Source organism: Lepisosteus oculatus, chromosome 6, assembly GCF_040954835.1.
Source record: "Lepisosteus oculatus isolate fLepOcu1 chromosome 6, fLepOcu1.hap2, whole genome shotgun sequence".
Lineage (NCBI taxonomy): Eukaryota > Metazoa > Chordata > Actinopteri > Semionotiformes > Lepisosteidae > Lepisosteus > Lepisosteus oculatus.
In genome coordinates, this window is record NC_090701.1 from 40,419,267 (window position 1) to 40,441,336 (window position 22,070).

The following is a 22,070-nucleotide window of genomic DNA, read 5'->3' on the forward strand; positions in this document are numbered from 1 at the left end:
TGTGTTCACACCCCTTTGCTTGCCCAGCTCTGTGGAATTAAAAAGATGAAAAATGTGGAATTTTATTTATTCAGCACATGTGAGTTGTTCATTTGTATCTGTCTCCTGTATTTTGCATCTATGTTTGTTTATATTGTGTTTGTATACTGAAGTCTGCTGCATCTAGGGTTATCTATACGTATATTCACAAAGGTGCAGACCATATATTGTTGTGTGTGCTATCTAAACACCTTATTTCTTTTTTGGGATTTATTTAAACACATCTTGGGATTTGTTTTCCTTTAGCCCCCGGGGTTTTGTTTTTAGACCCATTAAAAGATTAAAGCATGTTTATTCTGACTCTCACTGAAGACGGGTAATTCCAACATCAAATTGTAAGTCCTTAGAAATTTCTGTTTTGCTAATGGGCTGTTTTATGTAAACTAGTTCTGTTGGCATTTGCATTTGGCATTTGTTAGTGAGTTCTATTGCAGAGTTTTGATTTTTTTGGGAGCTTTAAATCTGGTTTTTAAACATATCCCTCTCACTTTTGTTGTTAATTTTTTTCATACAGAAAGTTGTCATTTATGTTTTTTGTTTTAATGAATAAGTACATCTTATTTTGTTCTCATGTGTCAGTGTACATATAAGATCACTTTAAGATAAGATCACTTTATTGGTCATATACAATTTCTTGTATTAGGAATTTGTCTTTTGGCACACCCCAACTTGCTCTCCATGAGAGACACAGACAGGGAGAGACGCTTGGGGTCAAACCACAGGGTCGGCTATTTGTAGGGCACCCCTGGAGCAGTTGGGGTTAAGGGCCTTGCTCAGAGGCCCAAGGGAGTAGGATTCCTCTGCCGGCTGCGGGATACAAACCGGCAACCTTCCAGCCACAGGCACAGATCCTGAGCCACAGAGCCACTGCACCCTCCCATTGTGTAATATTTAAAAAATAAAAGGTCAAAGAACTTCAAATGTATTTAGTGTTTCCAGTATATTAATGTATTAGACTATTTGTACTCTTCTAAAAGAGGAGTACAAATAGTCTAATATCTTTTCTAAAAGAGAAGATCAATCCCAGGCAGAACTTTGTAGTCATTTGGAATTTGAGCATCATTATTCTGTATTGTTTCTCTTCAGAGGGTTATTTATACTGTACATACAGTAAGAGTACCTACTGCAAGCATCATCGTAAATTCCCTCATGGTGTCGTGCTTTAGGGGGAAGTTACCCGAGCCCAGGAGTTAGGAGTGGAAGGATTGTAATAGGTCCTAACTGCAAATACTGAAGCAGACCTGAAAGCCATTTTCCCTCTTCTTGTCTTCCTCAGGAGGCTCTGCTGGATGCTGAGCATGATGTCTGGAAGATTTGTTGAGAGAATTATAGCTTTGAAATGGTGAGTGAACCCCAACGACAGTCGATGGACTCGCTCTTCATTCAGGGACAGTCAGGACGCCTTGTGCAGGTTGAGGTGTATGGCCCAGGTGTCACAAGTTCAAGCCTGGGTCATGTCACGTCATTGTTCTCTCTTATGGGAGATAACGGAGAAAAATTCATCCATCTGTTTTCTAACCGATTCATCCACTTCAGGGTTGTGAAGGTGCAGAACCTGTTCTGACAAGCAATGGCCACAAGGCGGGGTACACCCTGGACAGGACGCCAGTCTATCGCAGGACACGCACACACTCACGCCAGGGGCAATTTTCCCAGAATCCAATTCACATGCCAGTATCCCTTTGGACTGTGGGACGAAACCAGAGCACCTGGAGGAAACCCACGCGAATGTGGGGAAACATACGAGCCTCCTGCAGATACCACCCCAGGTCCGGAATTGAACCCAGAGCCCTGTGGCTACAAGACAGCAATGCTAACCACTGTACCACGTGCAGAAAAAAAAGTATTTCAAATTGTAGCTTTGTAGCCAAATTGTAGCCACGTGTTTTCATGTCCCGGTCCATTACATACAGGCACGGAACTGGTCATCCTGAGCTCGGGCAGAGTTAGGATTCGTTAACAAGGGCCATCTTGTCACAGCAGTAAGAGCTGGGATGTCAAAGTGAGATACAGCACTCCTGCAGTCAGGGCTGACTATGGGACTTCAGGCAGGGCAAATGTTTAATTTAATTTAAATGCTCGTCAGAAGAGCAAGTTATCTCGTGTCTAGTGGTCACAGGAGTTGTTAGTTGTTTCAAAATGACTGGCAAATGCAAAAGAAGTGGTTAAAAATAATTATGAAGGAATACTTCCACACTTTGAAAACAAATATTTAAATAATTAATAACAGTATTTATTATCAGCTGTTTTTCTCTTTTATTGTAGTCTAACAATGCTTAATATAATCTGGAGAGGTGGATGCGTAAAACATTATTTCCCAGCCCTGTTCTTGTTTTTTTTCCATGTCATTCGCCATTACTTATTTAACAATGACAAAAATGTGCACTCAAGGCAGAAATGATTGTGATTGGAAAATACTTTTGTAAACAGCTCTATCTTAGTTTTAATTTTCCAAAATCAACGAAACCTCTTTTCCTCCTCTCCGCTGCAGTGCTGTCATCACACAGTAAGATATTTTTTCTGGTTCACAATTTTCCAATAACGCATTTATTTTGAAAGCGTGTGGATTCACCTCCCTAAAATGATTTTAGTTTGTAAAGCAGATTTCTGTGTTTTAGACATTCTCTCATTCGTTGTGCTTTGTAGAGCAGATTAATATAAATTGGGTACTCCTTTTAAGTATTATTGTTGTGTCTTATTTAATAATAATAATTAATATTTCAAGACCACTTGTTAGTACAAGAGGCCATGACCTTTGGTTTCAGTTCTAGAAACACTATGGTGTGAAAGACTTGCTCCCAAATTTTCTGCATTTCCAGAAGCTTCTGAAATATGTTTTGGCTGCTAGGTCGGGTTCCCCTCACATTTTTTTGCCTCTCAATTTAATATTAAGATTTTATGTTCCTGCAATAATTATCCTGCAGGTTTTCTCTGAGATTTAGACGCATCTTGTTGTTTTTCCTCTCCTTATTCTGCACGTGTTCTCAATGGCATGTCTCTTTGTGTAAGATACAGAGAATCTGCCTATGAAAGCAGACAGAAGGGACACTGAGCAAAAAGCACATTACTGTAGAGCTTTAAGGTGGATAAAGAAATATGCACCTGGATTAAAATGTAGGTGGGTAAAAGCCAGGAAGAGTTAACAAACACGAGGATTCCATCCGGTTTGTCTAGCCCGTTTGGTAGTTAATAGATAACTGATCTGAGCCCATCTTTTACAAATGAACAGCTGTTTCTTAACTGATCTGAGGCTTGTATATCAACCATTTTTTAATAATAATAATAATAATAATAATAATAATTGCTTACACTTATACAGTATAGCGCTTTTCTGGACACTCCACTCAAAGCGCTTTACAGGTAATGGGGACTCCCCTCCACCACCACCAATGTGCAGCCCCACCTGGATGATGCAACAGCAGCCTTCGTGCGCCAGAACGCCAGAAACCTCACCACACATCAGCTATTAGTGAGGAGGATAGCAGAGTAATGAAGCCAATTCATAGATGGGGCTTATTAGGAGGCTGTGATTAGTAAGGGGCAATGGGATATTTGGCCAGAACGCAAGGGTTACACCCCTACTCTTTTCAAGGAACGCCCTGGGATTTTTAATTACCACAGAGAGTCAGGACCTCAGTTTTACGTCTCATCCGAAGGACGGCGCCTGTTTACAGTATAGTGTCCCCGTCACTATACTGGGGCATTAGGACCCACATGGACCACAGGGTGAGCGCCCCCTGCTGGCCCCACTAACACCTCTTCCAGCAGCAACCTTAGTTTTTCCCAGGAGGTCTCCCATCCAGGTACTGACCAGGCTCACACCTGCTTAGCTTCAGTGAGTTGCAGAGTGATATGGCTGCTGGCTGGATAATAACTGATCAACTCTTGCTTAATAACTGACCTATCATGTGTAACTGATCAGTCATTTCTTAATACCTAATCAGAGCTTACCTCGAATAACTGACCTTGAGATCATCATGTTATTACTGATCAGCTGTTGCTTGAACAAAGCTAAGTCATCTGCTTCAGTGTGGCTGGATAGCGTTGTTCAGATTCTCAAAACAGTGTAAGTTATGGCTGGCATTATGCGTATAGTCCCTGAGGTTTTATTGGAAAGGCAATTGACAAGGTATCTTCTAGTGTTTCGAGATGTGTGTGTACAGTGACATCATCATTCTCTCTGCAAAGGAGGTGTGCTACAATGTGTTTTTGTGAAACCGGAGTACCTGAAAATCAGTATTGGTCTCTTGTGAAATGACCTTGCTTTTGAGAGTTTACATGATTGGTTATAAGTGTGTCATTTACACTTGGTCTCTTTTTTTCTGTTTTATTATGCATCTGAATTAGCCATATCTGGAAATCAGAAACCGTATGGTTAGTCACATAATCACAATGCAGGCCTTGATAATGCTCTTGGGTTAATGGAGGTACTAAATGAGGAATAACAACAGAGAGAAAGAAGATCTACCAGAGAAAGTCAGACATATGCTGTTTGGAGAAGCCCATTCACAGAAGATGTCAAATGTCAAGAAGATGTTTTGTGGTGCAAGCTTTTGAAATAAAGTAATTTTAAAAGCTATATGATTTAAAATACTCATTGTTCTGAAAACCAGTTTTGTCCTCTCGAGGTCAAATGTCTTATTTTGAAGTTGAATGTATCCACGTTTTTACACCACTCTGATTTAGAAAAGTTCAGTTTTTTAAAAAAACAATGTTCTTCATATAGAATAATGAAGGGGTAGAATTACAGAAGTTTCCATTCCTTGATATTGTTCATTAGTGTTTGAAGCATCTATGCACGTATCTATGAAACCTCAAAAAAGTCTTTCGTTAGCGTTATCTATAAAGTTAATAATACTTCAAAAAGTGACTTGAACTGTAGTTCAAATGAAAAAAGTAGACTGTGATCACAGAATACCGTTTCACACATAAAACAGTTTACATTTGTCTTTAATGAAATATCAACGATAGATGGAACCCAAAAGTTTTTGCCATTCAGTCCATTTTAGTTTTTTTTTAATGATGGCGCTACAAGGTAGTGCCTTCAGCAATTTTAGCTGTCATTGCCGCCGTAAAAGTGTTGTAGTAGTGCCACCTTGTGGGTGAACGTTGAAAGTGTCTCTAATTTAATGCAGCAATGTGGAGCCGCATTGTAGTACAGTATTGTGTTTTAAGAAAAGTTTGTTTTAAAAGATTGCCACCCGTCTATTCCTTCGCCAAAACACATCAGTTTTTATTAAAAGTGTTTTTCTCACATTTGTTATACTTAAGTCCCACCTTTTAAAACTCTTTGTTCGCAATGTATGTTCTGTTTTTTCAGATCTTTATGTCCCGAGCATCTTTATAGATTTTAGCGGTGTTGCATCTTTAATTTCATACTCGGGTCCAGCAACATCAAATCCTACGTATCTGGACAGGATTCGTACGTACTCGGAGAACTGTACTGGACCGCGTATAAAAACAGGACAATTATCTTACAATGTTGCACTTTTGTACAGATCGTGTTTATTGAAAAGCGTTTCGTGACTCTTGGGAGCCTTTGTGTAATTGCAGGGTGGTGCTAGTAGCCAAAACTAGTTAATTCAGCACATTATTAGCAGTAACTCGAGGATACTCTGCTGTGCGGACAAGCTCGAAGAATATGATAGACATCAACTGGAGTCGTACTATCTCAAGATTATTTTTCCGCTTTCAAAGGCCCTGCCAGTTGCTACAATACGTAAAACGTGTGAGGGTGTGTCGCACTTTCTCCATTTAGTTCCTGCCGCCATGTTGCGCAGCGGGAAGCCAGCATAGGCGGTTGCGGGAATTGGCGCTGCTCTGCACCCTTGGCAAAGCGTTAATTTTTAGAATTCATCAGTCTCTGGGACACCAAAGTGCTACCAGATAGTTCTGGAAGTCAAAGGGAAATAGTAACAGTTGATGTGTTTGTGGCACTAATAATTCTGGCAGCAAACGTTATCAGAGTCTATGTCTTTAAAAAAATCTAGGTACATCTCCCCCCCCTCGGACGTGGTCTCTCTTACAGTATATAGGTCACCGGGTACCGGTTAGAGCCAATCTGTCTCGGCGGTAAATGTTACAAAATAATTTGTTAGACTCGCGTGTCTTGTTTCTAAGACTGGACAGCAGTATGTTTATTTTGTGGTCAGAAAACGGACCTTATTTTCCGCAGCTACTCCACTAGCCGGGATTTCGGTTGGGACGTTTTCATTCCAACTAATATTTTTCCTTGCACAGCGTCCCACAGATGGTGTTGCATAACACACAGGTTAAATGGTTCGTTATGGTTTGAGCATAGACGGGTGGAAGAAAACCTCATTGCAGTTGCTCTTGACAACAGTAGATGGCGAAAGTACCCTGGGAGGCTGATAGGTGACTAAGGGCCTGGTGGAAATTCTAACATACCTTTCATTTCTGTTGAGTTTTCCACATGGCAAATTCCTCTAAAATATGATACTGTGTGATATACAGAAGCAAGGCACAAAACGGAATAATACTACTTCCAAAGGTTTCCCCCCTTTTAAACATTTTTAAGACCAGTTGTTTCAAGCCTTTCGGGTACTGTAAACATCTGAGGTGCACTTGATACTGACAGTTAAGTTCCTGGCTTTAGATTGGATTTTTATGGAAAGATTTTTTTGGATTGCAGTTCAGCTTTGGAATATTTTGTAATTCCTTTCAAGATGTGATGTAGCAGCTGGTATTTTTGAATTTAAAACAAATTGATCCCATGCTGCATTATTTCATACCTGTCATTCATTTGTCCCCTTTTTAACTTATAGTTGAAATTTAATAGCTGGCTGGTCTTCAGGAGCCAGAGTCCAACAGGTTGTATAGTTGATTCTTAAATCATCAATTTATCTTTTGACCATTAAAACAGGACAGGGTTGTTTGATTATCCTTTCAGTCAGTTCTTAGATTAAGGGTTGGGCCTGGTCACTTACTTGAATGGGAGATGGCCGAGGAAAATCTGTTTGCCTGCTGTTAGTGGTGTTAGTGGACCAGTAGTGGGCGCTCATCCTTATTAACCCAGTTTACTAAACCATTGCCCCTGTAGGGCGACTGGGAACTGTGTGCTTTCGGAGGCTGCTGTCTTGAGACAAGAGCTCACCTGAAGTCAGTACTGTCCTCTTTAATGAGCTTATTAAATACATCATTACACCGTTAGCAGAATTCCACTCTCTACTACAATCTGTCCGACCTAAATTTTCCTTTGATTATGGCAATTGAAGCATGATTTGGCCTGTTCTGCTGTGGGGTGGGGCTGCTGGTATATAGTGCCTGTTGTGTGTCACTCAGATGGGTGCTGCACTTCAGTGGTGGACAAAGTGGATCCCTTATTTGTAAAGCAGTTTGGAATTAAATGTGCTGTGTAAATGCAAATAGGTTTTTGTATTATTACTGTATTCGTCCTCATTAAATAGGGTAAAGGTAATTTGAAATGGAAACAAGAAGTGGATTTCAAGAACCACAGTTAGCCATTACTGTCTTAAAATAGGTTAGTGAGCTCCTATTCTTAGTCTGCCTTTCACAATAAATACTGTAGGAAGCTAATCCCTAATAAGATCTCGGTTTCCTGTAGGCTAATTTATAGTGACCTATGAACAGATGGAACCATTAGTTATACACCTAGTGTCATAGCCCTTGAAATAATTTACATGGTGCGTCTTGTCATGGGTAATAAAGGAGCTAGTTTGGAAAAAGCAGTTAGTCTTAGACCTTGCCGAATTAGATAATCATACAGCAGTTCCCTCCCGTATTTAATAAGTGTCATGACGTATCTGGTATGCTGTGGGCTTCGCGTCTTTGTACACAGAGTGGGAATTATTCCATGACAAGACAAGTCGTGGTATTGCTGCTACCTCTAAGGTGCTCTTCATCTATTGTCAAAGGAGTAGCATTCTTCAGAACAGACGGTTTTCTTTTTTTTCTTACTTAACGGTAAGAAAATACATGTCTCCAAAATGACACAGTGTTACATAAAGTGTTTTTCAAATCCTACCAGGATGGTTACAACTGAGAAATTTGGTAAGGCTGTCTTTAAACGGGGCACCTGTTAAAGTGCCTTCGTGTACTTTAAGTGAACAAGAAAATGTGTTTGAATGCCTGTACAGCCCTGAAAGTGAGGTTTCACACGAGTGGTTCCTGCTAGGCACGACTAGCCTCTGCGGCTCATCACTCTTCATTGGCGTCGAATTCAAAGGCAGTTCATAAAAAAGGTGGGGGGGAGGGAGGAACATACCCATACCATACCCAGCCCTTAAAGAAATCTGGCTGATTTTCAATGAGTTACGCTGTAAAAAATAAAACTCTGGACTAAGGCTTGGCTGGTGCATGTCGGCCTTTTCCTCCTCTCACTGCCCTGGCTCTTGGGAGACGCCTCTGCCCTCCTGGCGGGCCGCACCCTGGACGTTACAGTGGAGAAGCCTTCTTGGAAGTGGAGTCGCGGCTGACGGACGGGAGAGTCTTGGCGGGGGCCCCACGCACCCTGACGAGGATGCGCTGGGGTGAAGGAAGGGGTAGCGGAGAGGGGAGGGGGGCGCGGACAGCGTCTGGGTAGCGGGGGCGGGAGAAGCAGGGGGTAACGGCGGCGAGGAAGGGGAGATTGGCACTGAGCACCTGGGGGCCGTCGCAGAAGGGGGCTGGTCAAGCTCGTCTGAGGCTTCTTGATTCCCAGTAGGGAGCTGCATTCGGCATACATAGGCCGCGAAGGAACATGTAATGGTTTATTTCATGCTGAAAGGAAAAGAAAAGAGACGCAATGTTTCGACATCTGAAATTGCATCTCTTCTTTTCCTTTCAGCATGGAATAAACCGTTACCTGTTTCCAATCTTGATTCCCTGTCCGTCACACGCTATCCGGAAGCGAAACAGGCTCACCGCATCAAAATTCGCTGGCGATCGGACGAGTGGAAACCTCGGAATGTGAAATGCGCTATTCAGAGGTCTCCACTCTTGACGAATTTTGCTGCTTTTGTCGTCCTTTTGACATTGTTCTGGCTTTCCCGCGGTACGCATGTTCCCCTTTCCACACAAAACTGAAATGTCTTGCCAGGGTTGTCAAGTGGTTTAAAGCTAGTCAGTGAAATGTGGGGATGTTTGAAGAAATGGGGAGCTTGCTTTTTTTTTCCTATTCCCCCAGTAACGAAACTGGCTGTGAACTGTCAGTTCCCAGTTGTTGTTTGGGAGTTCAGCTGTTTGGACGCTTCGTAAGGGCCTGGCTAAAAACGGATCAGAAAATGAGTGGTGAAGTGGTGTTGTCTATGAACACAGGCATTAGAGGAGAAGGATAATACCCAAAAATATTATTTGAATTTAGCTTATTCGTTGTGAAATACTGTGTTAAGTTGTTTAAAGTTGCGTTCTCCTGTGTGGACGAAGGCCTCACTGTGACACAGAGGCGGCGCCGGGCCTCTCTGGACTGTGGTAGGACTGCAGTCATCATCCAGCCACACAATACAGTAGCACCACCTGCGGGGTTTGGCTGAAATACAGAGGTGAAAAGTCAGTGAAAAGCCCATGCATTCCCAGTCTTTTCCAGCACCCAGCATAATTGCTTTTCAAGGGATAGATGCTTCTTATTTAACGCTGCTTGGATGAAGACATCATCCAAATAACTAAATCTTTTCAGGTTTTTTTTTGCTTTCTCTTCTTGTGAAATTTGTGGAATTGCTGGAAAATTATTTGTATCCAAATGCAGCAGGCCAGGGGTTCTCATCTCCAGGTCTGCTGGAGGTCTGCAAGTCTGCCGGTTTTCCGTGCCTCTTTAAACTGCAAACTGCTCTGGGGCTCCTGAGTGGCTCAACATGGGGGGGGGGGGGGAGGGGGTCATTTTAGTCGTGCAGAGTGGGCCTGATAAAAAAAAAATCTTACACTTATATATCACTTTCTGGACACTCCACTCAGCGCTTTACAGATACAGCGGATCCCCACCACCACCAGTGTGCAGCCCCCATCTGGATGATGCTCCAGTCTGCTCACACACACCAGCTCTCAGTGGGGTGGAGAACAGAGTGATGAAGCCAGTTCAGGGATGGGGATTATTAGTAGGCCATGATTGGTAAAGGCCAGGGGGAAATATGGCCAGGACACTGGGGTTAACACCGTTACTAAACCAGGCTCTGGTGTTTTGAGATTGAGCTAAATCATGAGCTGAATAGGAGATTTGAACACAAGAGTATTATTAGAAAATACCCCTAAACCCATTCTTTCTACACGTAGATTTATAGCGTTGAACACATCTATTTGCCGTATGGGGACGGTAATACTCATCTCGTGTAACTTTGTGAACACTGAGCTCCGTGGAGACTTGCATGATGATTTAGAAGATAATATGGGATCCCTGTTTCATGCATTGTAGGAATGGCTGTGATGCAGGAATGTTTAGACACTTATTTTTCATTCAACAAGGTATTTTTAGTATTGGCTTTATGATGATTAATTTTTAACTTTTTTTGATAAAAATATTTTCTTATATCCAATAATTTATAACTCCACACACTCCATTCACCATAGGAGCTGGTAAAAACATGCATTCAGTTGATCCCATTCCTTCTCTTTTGCTCTCTTCTGCTCTTTTAGTCTCCATGTCTACTATCATTAACACCAGTGTCCTTTATGTTTTGTTAGAAAAATTGAAATTCTTTTATAATTGTTGAGGTCCCTTCAGTTGTCCATTTTTTTTTACTAATGAGCTTGTTGCATCTTTTGAATTAGGCTTTAGATCCTTGCACAATGCAGAAACAGCCTTTGCTGTTAGCCCTCAGAGCTAGAACAAGATAAAGCATAACATCCTTTTAAGTTCCCTGGAGAAATACTTAGCTATTTCTTGCATTGTTCTCTGCTTGAATAGTTTTATCATGGATATCTTGATATAATAGTCTACTACACATCCAATTAGTGTTGAGTTACCTTCTTACCAGTTTTCTGGTATCCCCCAGGATTCTGTTTTGGGGCCTCTTTCATTTCCTCCTCCCCATATGCCGTTAAAGAGTCTCTGTTTTAAGGTGATGCTCATATTGTGTATTTTTGCTATATCACTGGGGTGTATTTTGCCCATTTACACTATATATCCGACTTAGTTCCTCTTTCTCTGAGACAGACACTGAGAATTTAGTTCATGCTCTTCTGTCATCAAGAATAGATTATTTCAAGCTATAGTTGCCAGTACGCTTGTAAATGTACTTAACAGGCTGCAGCATATACAGAACTTGGCTGCTTGGGTTTTAACTTAAATCATACTGCATGTACACATAATACCTGCCCTGGCACCACTCTCCTGTTACCAGTTAATTTGAGGACTGATTTTGAAATTCTTTTGCCTAAAAGATTTGGCTACCTATACTGTTTGAAAACTTGCTCTGTTGTTTTTGACAGGCATACAAATTGGGATTTACGAGCTGTGGACTCTTGTGGGTTCTGTAATCTGGGATCTGTTTGATGGGGCACAGAGTGTTCTGTGGCGTCACTCCAGGACTGCTGTACAACCTTCCTGCAGCCATTGCTCTGTTCAGACATATTCTAAAACCTAGTAATGATGAGACGGAATTTTATCCGATTTTGGATACCGTGTGTAGTTTAATATGTGCCTTTCTGTATTGAATGTTTCGTGTGCCTCATTTTTATAGGTGTGTGGTGCTGCAAAATATTTTCTTAAAGGTTTTTATGTGATCAACATTATTACTGTCTTTTGAGGTAAGAGCAGTGGAGAATAAAGATGAGACAGCAGCCAATCTTTTGCCAGTGCAGTAAATACTGCCTTATTTGTCATGTCATGTTTCTTCCTATTCCTGCTTGTTTTCGTTTTTGACAGATTTGAAACCGTCTTTATTTTGTCGGCTGTTGTTTGCTGGACCCAGGAAAAGCTGTGCCCAGACCAGGCAGCGTCCATCTGCAACGGCTGAGGACTTCATAACAGCAGAGCTACTGTTGCTCGCTGTCTACAGTAGGAGCTCTGTTGTCTCATATTGTTAAAATATGTTTTTGTTCTTTCTAGGGAGCTTTCACCAATGGCATAAATCTTTCCGAAGACAGCTTGGCCGAGTGTGCTTGAACTGAAATTGATTGCTGCGTTCTGGCTATACAGTGTTACTCTGACATTCCTGTGTGATATTCCACAGGCAGGAGCAATGCCAGCGCTATCGACGGGACCTGGAAATGACACAGGTACAGTGAACTCTGTAGCCTCATGTCTCCACGCAGGTGTCCGGGAACATTGGTGCTTTCATCCCGAATCCGAGACCCCATCCAGGCTTCCCGGTCCTTTTCGGGACGGAAACCTGGGTGAGGGCTCAGGTTTCGCAAAACTGCCGGGAAAAGTCTTGGCACTGCTTGGTACCGAGGTGCGGCAAATCGGTTTGATTTGCACAAGCTGTCAATGAAGTGGAGGGATCGCTGACAGATGATTCGGTGTTCTACCCTTGTACTCACACTGGGGAGTTCTCTGTTAAAGGGAAGATCTCTTGCCTACAGCAGCACAATGACAGCAAAGGGTGCAACAGAATCAGCAAGTAGCTGGGCCGGTTTACTTTCTCTCTGAATTTGATTTTGTTCCCAAGTAGAAAAGGACATTTTTCAAGTTTTTTTTTCTATTATGGAGTTCCAGATTAATGATCATTAGTCTTTGAAATAATTTGTATGTGTTCGATACCTTAGTTAATCAAGCACAAAGGGTCTCTAGCTCCTTTTTGACACTTGAAGGTTATTCTTTTTATTAAATTGATTATCGTCTTATTGCTATTTCACAAGTTCTTAGACCAGCAGTCAAAGAACAGCAGATTGAATTTGCGGCTCTGAAGAATGGTGAAGCTACTGAACAGTACACACATTGTCCAGAGAGCTGAAGCTAAATTCTCTTGGAATCGTTTTGCATTTTGATCTGCTGAAGTGTTTCGCTTATTTCTTTTCGAATATTTCCATTTCTGTAAAGAGATGGTTAAGAATGTGAGGGGGGAATTAAAACAAACTTTTCCAGAGACACGAGTTCGAGAATGAAAACAGCTGCAGAGAAAGGCACAGAATGGCCGAGTTAAAGGATATGTTCAGCGAAGGTGTTTGTGCTAGCACACTGCAGTCTGGTGACTGCTCATCAAATCCTGTTACCACCTCCTCCATCTACTCTTTCTTCCAATTCCCTGTCTCTGGCTGAGCGTGCTTTGAAAAACCGAACATGACTTGTGTCTTCAGAGATAGCCGGTTGAAGACATCGCAGCCTTAAATTATTTCGTTGTTTTTTCCTCTCATACATGCTGTGGGTACATCAGTCATTCCCGGTCTTCATTTATTTAATTTTTTAAAAAAAAAGAAAAACTGCTGGATTGAAAGAAATGTATTAGCTCTTGGATCTGTTTTTTGGCAGCGATTACGTAACTGCTGTGGAAATTCATGCAGTCAAAGTATTAACCCAGACCATCAATTACTATTACACTCATTTGAAGCAATTACTGGCACGGAGAGTATTCCAAATAAAACATGTGAGCAGTCGCAGATCTCTTGTTTTTGATTATCAAATAAAGGCTGCTTTAAAAACTAGAAGGGTATCCGGCAGCTGGGCATATTCAATTGAGTAATTTACACCATTGAAATGTAGCTGAAATTATGGAGGGTTAAACAATACAGAGACATTTTTTTTTCTGTGCTTTGGACTAGTACAAAAAAGTATTTAAAACAGGAATTTTGACCTGGATTATATTGAGCTTGTGTAGTGACTGGTAGGAAGAAACAAACTGTTGAACATAATGCTCATGTATCAAACACAAGGCTGGTTTGTGTCAAGCTGATGAATCAAATGTAACCATATTTAAAGCCTGGAATTTTTTTTTCCCCTCTAGTGGCACTTTTTTTTAGCAGGCTTATTCTACAGGATGCATCTTTTTTTTTTCTCAATCCTGCCTGCTGGTGGAATCAAGGTTTAATGCTATCCAAGGCCAGTCTCACCATCCAACTTGTTATTAAATAATAGCTGGATGGGAGACTGTTGTAGTTTCTGTAAATATGGTGGAAATGTAAACAGTGATAAGTTGTGAAAATATGCAGGGCAACACTCAGCTGGAAATAAGAGTGGTGTTTTGCCACAGTGCAGGCTGCCTGTGTTTCTTCTTATTACTCAATCCTAAAGGATTCATAAATGTCCCTTTATTCCTGTGACATCTTAAAAGCAGCAATATACATTTATACTGTATATAGTACCATTCGAATGCTCATTTTAAGCATATTTTCTTTCTAAATATCCCATGCTTATGCTTGCAAATACTGTACAGTTTATGCTTTACTGGTACACAGCAAATTTCCTGTCAGCAGGAGGAACATTATTTTACCAGTGCTCTGCTCTCGCATAAACTGTTTTATTTTTTTTCCCCCAAGTTCAAATCTAATAAAAGAAACCCCCCCCAAAAAACTGTAAAAAAAATAAAATACAAAGTTTGAACACTGTCTTCAAAAATATAAGTATTGTGACTGTGGAAACCCTGTCTTAGTGGTTAAGTTGAGTTTTTTTTCTTCTTTTTAGTTTTATTAATAAATATTTTGGAACTAGATTAAGAAGTCATTAAGTTACTGGACCTAATCCACAGCATGTGTTTAAACCCTTTTGAATTGAAAAGAGAGAGATCAGAGAAACTGTCCTCTGACAGAATACAGTAAGCATTTGTTTCTGCGAGAATCCAGTGTTGTTCCTACGTCTGCTAGCTCATATGACCACAGTGAGGCAGTGGGGACCTGCAGAAAGTTAGTTTGTAGTTTTACCAGCCTTACAACACAGTGCAATTAAAAGGTTTATTTTGAATCATGTGAACCGAATATAGTTGATTAGATATTAGAATTGGAAGAAAGAAAACGCAACGTTTCGGCTGTGGAGCCTTCTGCGTGTGTAAGAAAGGGCTGACTCCCTTATCTTTCTTGTACCCGAAGAAGGCTTCACAGCCGAAACGTTGCGTTTCCTTTCTTCATATTCAGCATGGCATTAATAATAATAATAATTGCTTACACTTATATAGCGCTTTTCTGGACACTCCACTCAAAGCGCTTTACAGGTAATGGGGACTCCCCTCCACCACCACTAGTGTGCAGCCCCACCTGGATGATGCGACGGCAGCCATAGTGCGCCAGAACGCTCACCACACATCAGCTATCAGTGGGGAGGAGAGCCGAGTAATGAAGCCAATTCAGAGATGAGGAATATTAGGAGGCCATGATTGGTGAGGGCTAATGGGAAATTTGACCAAGATGCCAGGGTTACACCCCTACTCTTTTACGAGAAGCTGGGATTTTTAATGACCACAGAAAGCCAGGACCTCAAATTTACGTCTCATCCAAAGGTCGGCGCCTGTTTACAGTATAGTGTCCCCGTCACTATACTGGGGCATTAGGACCCACATAGACTGCATGGTGAGCGCCCCCTGCTGGCCCCACTAACACCTCTTCCAGCAGCAATCTCAGTTTTTCCCAGGAGGTCTCCCATCCAGGTACTGGCCAGGTTCACACCTGCTGACCTTCAGTGGGCTGCCATTTGTGAGTTGCAGGGTGATATGGCTGCTGGCATGCTGGCATTAACCTATTACTTGTTCCTTTGCAGCCTGTGCATGCTAACGCAGCTACCCACCGGAAATAAATATATAAATTGTTTCAATATGTAATAGTGGGACTAGTAAAAAGAGAAGTGTCAAAAATAATGTGGATACTGTACCATCAGCTACTGTACGTTGCAGACAGATTTTATTGAAGCAAGCGTTGTACACTGCAATTTCTTTACTTTTCTCATCAGAGAAATGCTTGTTTATTAATCCTTTTTCATCTTTTTCTTTAACGCACATCCCTTGGAATATGTGTCACCTCCCAATTTATCAAACTCTCCCACTTTGGTGTAATCTGGGCCAGATGTAGGAACAGACACACTCTGCAGAGCGCCTTGTTGACCTTCTTGACTGAGCAGTGTGTTTTAATTCTCAGATGATGTCGCACAAAACTGCATTCTCTGCTTGACACCAGGTTGCTATAGATCATGGTGGGATCATATTGTCAGACCAAGTTGCTAAATTTTTTGTTTTTGTTCAAAGTTTCCTGCATGTGTTCAGAATTTTCTACATATGGGAGTATTAATACATAACATATATATTCCCATTTTTGTGTTTACAGTGTTGGTGAAACTGTTTGCAAAATGTATGTTATCACAGATTTCACATATTTGAAACCCAGAATGTCCTAATGATAAAGTTATCCTGATGAAAAAAATGACACAAAACATTGATGTTCTTCAACATTTATTTATTCATCAGGTGATGGAGGATTCAATATCCATGTGTGACAAAGCATATGAACCTTTAGAATCAGTAACTGGTGGCACCCTCCTGAGCAGTAAGGACTGTAACTGATCAACGGTTACAGGAAATGTTTAGTTTCTCACATCGGTGTTGAGGAACTGTGGCCCTTGCCTCCTTACAGACCTCCTTCAGCTCTGTGACATTTGACAGCTGTCTTGCGTGGACAGCTCACTGCAGGTCCTGCCACAACATTTCATTGGGATTTAGATCCAGACTTTGACTAGGCTGTTATAAAACGTGGAATTTCTTCTTCTGCAGCTGTTCTTTTGTAGATCTGCCTGCATGTTTAGGATCATTGTCTTGCTGAAAGGCTCACTTTCGGTTCAGCTTCAGGTCGCAGACGGATGGCCTGAGTTCTCCTCTAGAATCTTCTGATACATTGCAGAGTTCATGGTTGTGTCAATGATGGCAAGCTGTCAAGGCCTTGAAGCAACAAGGCAGCCATGAACTATCACACTGCCACTACCATGCTTGATCATTGGGATGAAGTTCTTCATTCGAAAGCAGTGCCTGGTTTTCGCCTCACATAACCTTTCTCATTGAGGCTGGAGAGTTGTACCTTTGACTCCTCTGTCCAGAGACCATTGTTGCAGAAGCCCTGTGGATCATGTACTTGCTCTTTGCTGACTTTCAGATAAGCAGCAGTGTTATTCTCTTTGCTTTTCTTCCATGAAAACCATTCTTGTCCTGTCCTTTTCTAATAGTTCAGTCATGGACTATCACATCAGCCAAGGTGAGAGTGACCTGCCATGCCTTAGATGTTATTCTGGGAACTTCCTTGATAGACTTCTGGATTGTTCATGGAGAGATTTCGGTAGGAAGACCACTCCTGGGAAGAGTAACTGGGGGTTTGAACTTGACAGGTGAATGGTGGGGCCCCAAATCCATAAAAATGGTTCTGTGACTCTTTCCAGACTGATGAACATTAATAACACATTTTCTGCGGCCCTCAGAGATTTCTTTAGATCTTGATTTCTTTAGATGGTGTGAAATCTTTCCACACACCTGTTTGATGAAGACTAAACTCACAATTGTTCTGATCTTTATATAAGGGGGGCCTTCTAAACTCTGCCCCCACCTAATTATTTAAACTCCCTCGAGTGAGCTAATGAAACTAGAGGTTAACTTACTTTTTCACCTGTACCTTATTTACTCATTGCTTGTTTAATTCATTCATTATTTTATTTCATGAGATATGGGATTGCTTACTATAAACCCTGTTGGAGATTTACATTTAGACTGGTTTTGATTTAAAAAGTGCTTCATGATAAGTCAATGAAATTTCCATATTTATCTTTAGGTTTCACAAACCTTTTCTTGGTGTTGTAAGTTGGTCTTGTAGAACTTTAAGTATCACATGAGCGCCTGTGTCCTAGTGGGCTGATAAAATGTCAACCTTGTGATAATCCTTATCAGCCGTTGCATGAAGCACAAAGCCACATTATTGCATATTGATGCACCGATACCTTTTTCTGCTTGGTATTGGGCCATGTAATGTACTGTATCTGTTTCAACAGCTGCTGCTGTGGTCTGTCTTGATCACAGACACCAGTAACCTGTGCGTTTGTGCCATAATTACTGTTTCATTATGACATTCCTGGCCTTAAATGTAAATGCTTGCCATCCCTTTTCCAGAATGTATTGTAGTGTGCTAAAATATGATACCTCAGTTTTTATATCAAAGGATCTCCTAATCGTTTCACATTTTTACATGAAGTTTATATTGTTTCTTTGAGCTGCACTGAGAAAGGGCTTTGTTTAGAAACACAAGTTCACCGTACATTCTGTGCGGGCCCTGTTTAGAAATCTGGGGATTCTTTTTCCCTGGACCAGAGCTTTAATTGGACTAGAAGCCAAAATAATAGATGGTCATTTCGAATGACCCTCTATAAAAAAAAAAAAGAATAGTCTCCTCGATGAGCTTCTGCTTTCAGTGTAGAGGCCAGTTCCGAGTTCTGTTACTGCCCTACATTCACCAACTTTCACTCTTACTTAACATTTTTCTCAGACACGGGCTTCCTTCCGGGTGTCTTAGCTGTATTTTTTGTTTAACTGTTACGGCATTTCCTTTTAGCCACTCTCAAGCAGGTACTGTAGCTCCCCGTTTCCCGTGATCATGTTGTCTGTAAGGAGTATTAATTCCCCATATGTGGGAAAGCAGGTGGATTTAACATCCACCCCAGCCTCCGTCAGGCAGCCCAGACACGACTTAGCGGCTCCATCTTTGTAAAGTTGACAGCAGCATCCAAAACCCAAGTCGAACCGAGGCCTTCGATAGCCCTCACTAGGGAGATCCTAAGGGCTTGGTGCTGCCCCCTGCTTTCACTGAGGCTGTGAAAGTTCACAGTGTTGTTCTGGGTCTTAGGTGCAAGTTCCTTTGGTGTTTACGGCCCCATTGAAATATTAAAATGAGAAGGCCCGGATCTGCAACCTGAATCACAAACGGGAGAAGTACAGAAGAAAAAGTCTTTACCAGATACCCTAATGAATGAAAATGTATAAATTTTCTGATCCCTCACATCCTTTGCCACTCGTTTCAAACAAGGTAATTGTTTTGTAATCAGCAGGAATAACGAAACGCAGACCCCATGTTTTTTTATCATTTAACTCGGGCTTATTGCTTCCACAGACCTGTCCTAATAATGTAGCTATGAGGGATATGACAAGAATGGTGATATTAAATTTCTCTAGACTAACAGTAAATTTTTCCATACTGATGTCAAGAATGTTGAGCATCTGGAATCTGCAGGGTATGTAGCCCTCGCTACGGGAGCACTTTATCGATTTCGAGCCATTTATTCTCCTCCCAGGAACTAGCGTTTTGCCATAGGAATACAGTACTGTAACACAAGAATTTGTTGCAACTGGAAAAGGTCCCTGTTTCCAATTACATCAGAATGAAAATTTCCACTTCGTTTGAGAAAAAAAAAAAAGGAATTTAAATTCATTTTTTAAAGGGATAATGATATCTTATCCTGTCCCGATCCAAAGTACACAGAGAACTGAATAGGTAATTATTGCATACTGTTCAATCTGAAATACGTTCTGAAATGACTGAAGCATAGGGGCCATTATTTTAGATTAACTAAAGATTGACTAAGACAGTTTCCCCATTTTTTTTCACCCTTCAAAATTGTTCATTAGAAATACTGGCTAATTATGTAAACCTAAAAGTATGCTATTGTTTTGCTTTGAGTGGATAGTTTTAGGTAGGCAGCTTGTAAAAGTTTTGTGTACTCATACTTTGTGTTATAGTAAATTCCCTCAACGGTACTACATTGCTACAGAGGAAGTATGTGTAGCTATATTCTGCACACTAGGGCAGCCTGAAGCCTGTTTGTGAAAACTGTTCTTAAAAAGAGGCATTTTAAGTACCGATTCTGCCTTGTCAGTGTGGGTCCTGTTTAAGATAATTTATGTGTTTGCATGTGTTGCTGTAAGTGAGCAAATGGACGTGCTGGTGAACAGAATTTGGCAATTGGATTTATGAGTCTTCACTTTTAATGCTACTTTCTTGCATTTTTTTGACAAATTCCAAGAGGGACGGGCTCAGATTATAGAGTATTTAAAACCTGCAGTTTTATAGACTAGCGGACTTAAACTGAAGTTTCCAGATTCTATAGGAAACGCATAACTTGACTAAAATGAGAATTTTAGGAAGTGCTTAATTGCATAGTATGCATGAATTTAATATAAAAAAAATCTGTAATGGAACTAAATTGTAGGGGCTATTTTATTGTTTTATTGCAATAATTTTAAAGTGTTGGACATGTATAAAGAAAAGTAAAAAGACAGTGTTGTGGAGTAAATTTTACAGGGTACTTAAGTGTAGCATTGCTTGATGCATTGGTTAATATTTGGTTTCTGTAGGTAATATTTGGTTTCAAGGTGTTAACTTTGTAGTTTTAATGAAATGATTGTAATTAGTATGAGTTCATTATTTAATGTAAAACAGTAAGTGAAAAGTTGAGGGCCTGATTGCATTACTGTCTTGATAAATCAAAAAGTGTCATTCAAACCTAGTGAAGTATGTTACAAATAACTGTCTCTAATGCCATCTGCACAGTGGTTGTAAAAGGATGTTGTTGTATCATGTCGTGTTTCTGAAGGAGTTATGACTGTTTTTTAGCCTTGTTCAAGATGTACATTACTGTTATTTTTAACACAGATATGGATGTGTTGTGTCTTCATAATTTAGTATGCCTGCTGTGAAAATAAATTCCATCACCATGCAGCCTCAGGCAATTTGTTAGTAGAGTTATTCAGGAAAATGACGAGTTTCTTAATTGAAAAAGTATGTACGGTTGTCTTGTACAACATCAATAAAGGGTTTGAATTTGATTTGACAACTGCGCTTGCATGAACCCATGATCCATTTTAAAAAGGGACTTGAGCAAATGGCTTTGGATTATTGAAGAGCTGAAGATAACCATCCGTTTTTTGGCAGAGATACGCTTTTCAAGAATTGAATACATTTTAATAAGTTAAAATCTCTCGGACGTTCTAGTGTTGCAGATGGTAGAGTTCTGCTGGAGCTAGCTAAACACCTACATGTTTTTATTGCCTCCTTTATTCTTCCAATTCAAATTAATAAGTCGTTTTTATCCACTAATGGATCCCAAATTGTAAAATTGAGGTAAAAATGTATTGTCTTACATGGAACGCCTCCCAGCAGCAGTTACATTTTTTTCCTTAATTTTCTTTACAAGTCAGGCTGCCTGAAACATTTACATGCCATAGCTCTCTGCTGAAATATTGACTTTGAAGACGTCCAAGTGTTTTTTGGAAATGGTGGCAGGAATGCATTTTTCTTTAATTAAGCCTTGACAGATATATGGTTCAATTTAATCACTTGTTCAGCACCTGCAGATGCATAGTTGAATTAGGTCAGATGTTTATTTCCTTTTGTCATTCTGCAGAAACAAGCTAATGTAAAGTCCAAATTATGCAATTAAATTGGGGATTTCAGAGTTTACAACTAGGAAAATTTTCCTCTCCGCAACGTTTCAAATGAAATCACGTTTTGGAACTTGAGCCCCTGTTTCTCAGAAACGATAAAAAATAAGTAACAATGAATCAATTCTGCAGTCTTACCACCATATTTTTTAGATGTTTTGCAATAAATATTCATCATAAAACTTCGGCAGGAATTCTTCAAATCTTGCTTTCAATTTAGTCGTTGTTGAAAACTTTTTTGAAGAAACATTTTCTCTTATAGTACACTCTAAAAATTCAAGATTTGAAGGGTGCTTACCTTTTCCCTGTCATTGTGTGTTTATGGATGTAACGGTTCTAAGGATATTTTCAATTTTTATCCATCAGCTCTAGTAATTTATGAATAACTGCTTTCCAGTGCTTTTAGTGTCACCACATCTAAGTTGAATAAGACAAACTCGGTCTTCCTCTTGTAAGCTGGAGAAATCACTGTAGACCAGAGCACACTGATGAAAAGTAAAGTTCTCCTGAGAGAAGGGATGAAAAATATTTTTGTTTTTGAATAGGAGGCAGTGGTCTTCATTTTATTTTATTTGTTGCACTTGGAGAGACCACAGTTGTTCCCTTTGTCAGCTAAGAGTTGCCGGTTATCCGATGGAAACCCTTGTTTTGCAGTAGCTTTGTAAGCCTGCAAGATCGAGAAGGTGTGGTCTTTCTCCATTCGTGTGTCTCACAGAAGCACAGGTGCAGGAACAGGCAGAGGATCATTCTCTGTGC

General features: G+C 40.6%; 1 protein-coding gene across 5 annotated transcripts in view; it reads left to right on the forward strand.

Annotated features, from left to right (window-relative positions):
- mpp7a (MAGUK p55 scaffold protein 7a) overlaps positions 1–22,070 on the forward strand; it is a 149,106-nt gene that overhangs the window by 37,190 nt on the left and 89,846 nt on the right. For 3 of the 5 annotated variants that reach the window (XM_015354035.2, XM_015354036.2, XM_069191254.1), the window contains exons 2-3: positions 1,316–1,381; positions 12,038–12,207. In XM_015354035.2, the coding sequence (XP_015209521.1) occupies positions 12,171–12,207 (37 nt within the window). In that variant the 5' untranslated portion in view covers positions 1,316–1,381; positions 12,038–12,170. The remainder of the gene's footprint in view (positions 1–1,315; positions 1,382–12,037; positions 12,208–22,070) is intronic. The other 2 variants (XM_069191257.1, XM_069191255.1) reach the window with 2 other exon arrangements.